Genomic DNA, 8,004 nt, shown 5'->3' with positions numbered 1-8,004 from the left:
AATTAGAAGAAGTTACAGTTTCACTTATCTTGTACATACACAGCGAGTGGTCCACCATGGCTTTAACCTCGTAAGAAATGCTTGAAAATCCATGCTTTTTGGGCTAAACGTCATACCCAAATTAAAAGTGGTACAGCTCCCATATACTTTGGCCCTCTGGTTTGTGCCTGATATCATTGGAAAGGTAAGTTTCTGTTACAATAATTCATTATCATGAGTCGTTAATATAATTACCTCCAAACACAGCAAAGAATGCTCACCCTTCATACACTTCACTTTGTTTATTTCTCCTTCTCTGTTGGCAGTTTGTGTTTATGTAAATGAGCTATATCAATTTCCTCCCAATTTTGTCGTTTATTTGAGATATTATTTTGGATTTGTCACGTCTCTGCTAAATTAACTATTTTGTGTCACCAATATACTATATTCAATATAGCCTCAAACCCAAGTAGTATAATTTAAAAGAATTACAAAGTCCAAAGAGTTCAGTTTTGCTGTTTACATTTATTATACTCACTGATTTATGTTGAGTCAGAATACAAACAGAGAGAGGCAGTGGGCTTTTTTTGGTGTTCATGTAGAAAGCTGCCTCATGGGGAAAAAGAGGAGTGGAAAGAAAGTAAATGGCCAGTAAATTGACACAGTTACTGTTCTCTCAATGGAAGTAGTCAGGAGGGAGGGCAAGAAAAGATGGATGGAGTAACATGAGGAGATTCAGAGCCTTTTGTTTTGTGGGGTCAGGTCTTGGGTCAGTATCAACTCAATAAATTGCACACAGACAAACTAAAATACAAGTACACACAGCCACAGATGTATACACTTCCTCTTGCTCAGAGACTAACATGCCCACTGGTCTCTCTGTACTGCTACTTTGGTGGTTAGGGACTGGTAGCTACACACAAGACTCTAGCTGATGGAAATTAAACAGCTATAACACTGAGTAGGCCTGAACAATATTGAAAAAATCTTACATTGCGATATTTTTTCCCCTTGCGATATATATTGCGATATGAACAAAGAAAAAGTAATTTTTAAAAGATGACAAATAGCTCTGTTTGTAAATAATAAATCATTCTCGACTACTGCGGCGATTTTGTAGGGGAGTGTATCCAAAAAATGAAAAAGGATCTTTTTTTAATGTGAACCATTGTTGAACTTTAATGCTTTACAAACACCAAAGTAAGTAAGTGCCCCTTGGATCTTTACGTCACATACACACGTTGCCCACATGGCTACCTGTCTTAAAGGGGAAGGGTTGGACGGTAATAATCAAGTAAAAGGAGAACAGTGAAAGTTTACTTTTCTATCAAGAAGCAAAAAAGGATTGTCAACATCGCAACGTCCTGCGATGTGACTATCGCGCATGCGCACGTTGCCATGTTGATGCTAAAACACAATATCGTTCAGCCCTAATACTGAGCTATGATGCTTATTCATTCTTTTCCATTCATAGCCGTTCAACAATAAATATCTCTGTAACACATAAATGTGTTTTAAGGTACTTCATATGGTATATCAGATTACACCAGCAGTATTGCACTGCAGCCTGATCTACCTAAGATTTGATTTGTATGTCTGTCACTCTGTTTATATAGCCCTGAATTTGGCTATTGTGTTATTGATTGTTTCAATCTGTGCCTCTGAAATACATTTGACTTGCTGTTAACTATTTTTTGATACATACTCGCCTCAATTGTCTAATAGTAAGAACTTTGTGGGGGTGTGAGGACATTTGATTACCAGAAAATACTTGCTGTCAGTTAAGTGAAGTGAACTGTAATCTACATGAACATGAAGTTATACATGAAACTGGTAAATTTCATGTCCAGGCAGAAAACTCACACAGCTCCCATGAATATCTACCCCCAGCATAAGAGAGTGCATGCTCTGTAAGCCCGTAAGATGACTCGTTGATGTGATTAAACTATGCAGTTCACAACAGATATGATTAGATGCAAGACACTATTTTTCAACATGACACAAAAGCTCAACTGTGCACCACTTATTTTGTCCATTCTTCTTTCTTTTCTTTTTTTTTATAAAGTTGATCTCTTTCAACCCATTCTCTTCTTTCATGACAGTAATAACAATGAAAAATCTCTTTTCCCTCTTGGCAATAAAGAGACCATCAGATACAAGGGAAGGAGAGAAAAACAAAAAGAAACAGGGAGGGGGGGGGTGGTCTGACAATCGCATTAGGCAGACTGCATGGTTGCTTTTTTGAAGAAAATGAAGAGAATGGTGTCTCTCTATCTGTGTGTGTGTGTGTGTGTGTGTGTGTGTGTGTGTGTGTGTATGAGAGCAGAGAAAGCACTCTGCTGATATTAGCTAGTTCTTCATTCACTTGCTAATGTGATTTCACTCTATATACTACACTACAACACACACAAGCATGTACACAGTCCCACAAGAATAGACCTTGAATGTCAGACACCCTCTGTTCCATCTCTTTTTCTGTTTCTGTAAAATAATTTTGGTTATAAATCTTAAAACACATACATCCAGAGATAAATTGTTACACAGGAAATAAAGTACAAAGGGAGTATGTGTTAAAGTATGTTTCTGCTGGAGCATTACAAATAAGATATTGGAGTAAGCAAAGAGAATGGTTGGAGGTTTATTTTCATAACACAATATTTCAATCAGGAGAGACATGTTTGCAAATAAGATTTGTTGTACAGCTCAAATGACATGTACAAAGCCTTTGGTGATTAGACTCCATCGCTATACGAATCCTTAGTATATATCTTTATATAGGGGTAGAGAAGCATCAGACCCCCCCGATGGAGTCTAGACATCGGTGGTGGCGACGAAGGAGCCCGAAGACCAGAACGAAGGAGGCTCCGGACCGGTTAGCTGGAGTAGATGATTGGAAGTGAAAGGGGAGGTGGAGGGTTGCACTCTTTGCCTGCAACGACAGCTGAATAGCAAAGGGACAAACAGATTATTTAAAGCAGGGTTTTGACTCTGATTGGCCCTTGCCATTGTGTAACGATTCTGATTGGTTTATCAGGAAGGCAAACGCTTCCAACAGCTGATTCGAGTTAGGTAAAGCATTGATTAAGAGTGAGGTCTTACTGAAAGGATTTACGTTGAGATACATTTCAATCAGGAGAGACTAGTGCAGATATGCGACAGTTAACATGCATTATAAAATATACATTTATTAACATAACCGCTGAATTGATTTAGGAGTGCATCAATTAATAAGTCTTCCTGAAAGAATTTACGCTGAGCTACATTAGCTTTTTTTTATGGTAGCTGTTTTAAAAAAATAAAAAGATTTTATCAAGAAGCACCTTACAATAACAATGCACAGAATCAAAATGATTTTTCATTATCTTTATTTGTATTGATGAATGCCTTTTGGAACAAAACCTCTTGTTGATTTGACATGTGACAAAGATTTGTCAAGCTGCACCGACATTGACAGAATATAAAGCACAAGAACATTTTTGGAGGGAAAAAAATGCGAAACAAAATCATGCGAATTTGTGTGGCGGTTGCCAAACCCTGTGATAATGTCAGATAATTTGACAAAGAAAATAAACTGAACTCAGCCATATTTCCCCTTGTCACATTATAGCAAGAGGAAGCAATTTCACCACATGCTATCGTACAGAAAGCGCAACATTTTGTTGCATTGTTGTAACCACTGACTCTGTGTGGGTGACAAAGCACTGATCTGTCTGAGTGAGGGAGAAGCATTACTGCCCATGAAGATGAGCAAAACGTTCATGCAGCTCATCAATGTGTTTGTGTTACTTGATGGATAGTAATTAGGTGGCTAAATTGTTATTGATGTAACTAAACTGCTTATTTCTGGGGTGCCCTGGTAGCTCACCTAGTTCAGCGTGTGGCCCAAGACTCAGTCCTTACCGCAGCGGCCTGGGTTTGATTCCGACCCACAGCCCTTTGCTGCATGTCCCCCCTCTGCCCCTTTACTGTCTACAGCTGTCCTATCAATTAATGCAAAAAAGGCAACAAAAAAAAAATCTTTAAACTAAATAAATAAATTGGTTAATTCTTCTTTGTGTGACATTACCAAACAACTGCATCACACCCTCATTTGCGTGTGAGAAATGAAAGACAGATACAATTATATTGTGATCTGTTTAACTGCATTTAAGTGATTAGGTTTACAAAAGTATATTAGTTAGTATACAAATTGTGATGATTAATCGTGATCTCAATATTCATCACAATAACCGTGATTATAATTTTGGCCATAAACGTGCAGCCCTAGCTGATACCGATACGAATATTTGGTTAATTAAAAATATGATATGCCAATATATATATTTTTTTTAAAAATCCAGAAACGCATTACAAAATATTTCCCTAACATTAGTTATTTGAGTTATTTGAGAGTTCTCACTTAAATATGATAAAGATTTGTTTTATTGTCACAACAGAACAGAGGAACATCAAATAAAATGTATAAAAATACAAACTTAAGTAACAAAACTTAAAGTTTTTTTGAACAAAAAGACATTAACAAAAGAAAAATAATCAGTGTTGCCAACAGGGACATTGTAGAGCGTCCTCTGGTGGACAAACAATGCAACGCCAACACTCGTGACATGGTTGACAGTCCATTTTATTTTTTAAAGTTATAGATGATTCTGATGAATGAATTTTTTTTTTTTTATCGGCCATTATAAATACTGATACCAATAGATCGGGAAATGCCTAATATCATCCAATAAACCACCCCGCCGATATATCGGTCGCGCTCTACTATACATCTTAAGCATTATATCTTGGTGCTATAGTATTTACAGTAGGACAGCTGAAAAGTTTGTGTGTAAACATGCAGAGATCATTTACTAAGGAGATTAAGCATTGTGACCCTGGGCTTTGTTACAAGCACATCATAGCTAATGGGCTTACTGTATGTCTTCGCATAGGAAACATTGTAAGGGCAGATATAAGATGGGAACAGGAAAGGAAGCCAAGAAGGGCAATCAAATAATAGTAAGGAAATCAACTGTTAAGCATAAAGAGTGAGAGGAAAATATATTTAAAGAGTGGAGAAGAGAGGAGAGAATCACCAAAAATAGGAAGGCAGCTGAGACAGAGAAATACAGACAAGATATAGATTAGCAACAGAAGAAGAGATTATAGAGATGGTTGGGTGCTTTTAAGGAAGTAGCCACCATTCGTGCTTTGAGTGGTATTGGAGTAGTTGAGAGAGATCGAACAAATAGAAAAGGAGGAAATTTGCTTGGAATAGGGAAACTGTAAACAAGGCACAGCAAATTGACAGGAGAGATGGAAGCATGCTATAAGGGTGAAGCACAGTTTAGATGTGCTGGAAGGTGGACAGAATGATTAGAGAAGTGCATGTACAGAAGAACAAATTCAAGTTAACTACTGCAGAAAAATGGCAAGCTGGATGGTAAAATGGGAACAAGAGATGAGAAATGGAGAAATAAAACGATGAAAAGAGAGGTTAGGATGGGGAGAAAATGAATACAATATGAAAAGAGGAGGTGAGAGGATGAAAGAAATAGAGTATGGAGAGATGAGAAAAGAATCTATAAAGTAGGCCCATAATGGAGGATAAAAGCAAAGGTAAGAGGCAGAAGAAGGGGATGGAAGAAGGCCTGAGAGAGGGCAGGTTCTTCAGGAAAGGGTTGTGGTTGTTTTTCTGATAGAAAGCTTAATAAATTAAAATGGGGAGACGCAAAGAAAGATGAGTGCAAGGATGGAGCTGAATAGAATTTAAAAAAAAAGTCAATGCAACACTATCATAACTGTAGAGGTCACAGACATATTTCTTGCCAAAATCACATTGGTGAGAAAGAGATTACTTTCAGCTGGGGATGCCCCGATGGATTGCCCACGGATTATTATCGGTCGATATGGCTCATTGACAATCGTATCGGATCGGGGCATCTCTGCTTTAACATCTTGCAGGAACAACTACTTCTAGGAGAACATTGAATTTTTGCTTATATTATGAAAAATAAGTCAGGCAGCACAATGAGTGGGGAAGAAGAAAACACAACAATAAGTTCTGAAAATACACCCACATTTAAAAGTATCAAAAATCGCTTTCTGTCTGGGATGTAGGGGAGAGAATAGATAGAAGATAGACAGATGCCAGACGGAGAAGGTCTATGTGGAGTAAAGAAGAGGGATGAAAGTAAATGTAGGTAGAAAGGAAAGGTGATATAGGAAAGGGAAATGAAAAAGATCAAAGACAGTAAATAGAAATTAGAGGACATAGGTAAGACCTTGTGCGTCCTCGAGACTTCAGCTGTCAGTCATGGCCGCAGTCGTTCTGCAACAGATCCAGGCCTGGTGGATGTTGAAAGACTGCGGAGGACGGAGCAGACACGCAGCAGCGCCGATCCGCAACCATTCCGCATCCATTCTGCATCCTGTGGAATTTAGGGGTAAGGGCGGTTAAAGTAAAGAGGGAAGAAAAAGAAGTTAGCCGACTTACTGCTAGAGAAAAGGCTTGTGCGAGTGGATTGAGGGAAGAGGAAGAGAAGGAGAGATGAAAGAGAAAGGAAGGAAATGGAAGGAAGGAAGGGGGGCTAAATAAAAGAGAGAATGGTAGCCGTGGGACAAGAAAAAAGAAGGTTTGGCTCTTGTCCATACCTGGAAAAAAGGTGGCCTTCCATTACTCCAATTCTCTTCTTCCTCATTAAATTCAAGGAATTTGTGTTTAAGCATTGAAAGACACACTCAAACATGTGGAGTACAGATATACCATTTTCTTTTTTTTCTTCTTTTTTTTAACACAAACCCATTTTGATATTACTGGTTAGTTGACCAGGGCTCACTTTTCTGTTCTGTACACTTTCATCTTGTGGGTTGGTTTATTTAAAAACCATTATCAAGTCGTGGGCTTTAATGCAGCCCTTTCTAGTTTCAAATAATGAAGAGTTGTTTGTGTTCTGCTGCGGAGACTCTGTGCCAGGCAGTGGTACAAACATCAGAGATAGGAGTGTACTCAAACTGGCACATGCATGTCTCACCTGGCACACAGCTGTTGTAGTTTATAAGGAGTTTATTTAAAAAAACAACAATAGAACGCATATCAGTTTCAGTAGTCTAATAATAAAAACAAGAAGGGGCAAAGAATTGTATGAGTTACTATACCAGGGATCGATATAAAATAAATGATCACAGGGTAGTCAAGAGTATCACAAATATCTTCTAGGCACAAAATGCACTTCCTTTTGTGTTGACCTGATGAATGTGTCTGTATGTAACACGTCAGTATGCTAATCTCTTTGTTGCTATAGGTTGACTATTGTGAGGACTTGTGTGTGGTCAACAATAGAGGGGTTATTCTTTTTGTTGAATATTTAACATGCTTGGTAATTTGCTCATAATGTCATCACATTTTCTCTGGTTTTTTACAGGCTAACGGGCTTCCAGGTTCCTCCCCCGGTCACCAGTACAGGAAATGTCTTCTCTTTGAGGTTGACCAGTGACTTCGCAGTCTCTGCACATGGCTTCAAACTCAACTATGAAGGTCAGACTGTGTGTGTGTGTGTGTGTGTGTGTGTGTGTGTGTGTGTGTGTGTGTGGCGCGCTGTGTCAGAATGTATGGGCTTTGTGGCAGTTCAGAAAATGAACAATGTAAATAACAACCACTAGCTACTTACTAAATGTCAGATAGCTCACATATGACTGTGGGTGTGAGCCATTTAAAAAAGAAAGAAGAGCATTCAGACACCAAAGGCTCCCTTGTTTCTGAATGCAGAAGTAAGTGAACTGTTGTGGTGTGTTGTTTACCAGAAGCAACCCTTTTGCTAGTGAAATTATACTTAGCAAAAGCAAAATACCACATATAACATTGGTAGCAGTCCGTGAGATTTCAGGTCTGAGGGCTATTTCACAAAACCAAGATAAGGGACTAAGCTGGGTTTCCTCAGTTGTACTGGCTCACTTTTGCCTTGACTCGGTTTCACAAAAGCAGAGGCACCTAAGTTACCATGGAGATTTATCTTTACAGCTAGCCTGCTCCTGACCAGGCTAACA

General features: G+C 38.5%; 1 protein-coding gene across 1 annotated transcript in view; it reads left to right on the top strand.

The window, feature by feature from the left end:
• The window catches only part of LOC116702011 (CUB and sushi domain-containing protein 3), a 119,589-nt gene that overhangs the window by 110,644 nt on the left and 941 nt on the right, over positions 1-8,004 (top strand). Inside the window, exon 4 of the mRNA XM_032536070.1 lies at positions 7,383-7,495. Coding sequence (XP_032391961.1) covers positions 7,383-7,495 — 113 coding nt within the window. The remainder of the gene's footprint in view (positions 1-7,382; positions 7,496-8,004) is intronic.

Source organism: Etheostoma spectabile, chromosome 14, assembly GCF_008692095.1.
Source record: "Etheostoma spectabile isolate EspeVRDwgs_2016 chromosome 14, UIUC_Espe_1.0, whole genome shotgun sequence".
Lineage (NCBI taxonomy): Eukaryota > Metazoa > Chordata > Actinopteri > Perciformes > Percidae > Etheostoma > Etheostoma spectabile.
Note: the sequence above shows the minus strand (reverse complement) of the source record. Positions and strands in the feature narration are given on the sequence as shown.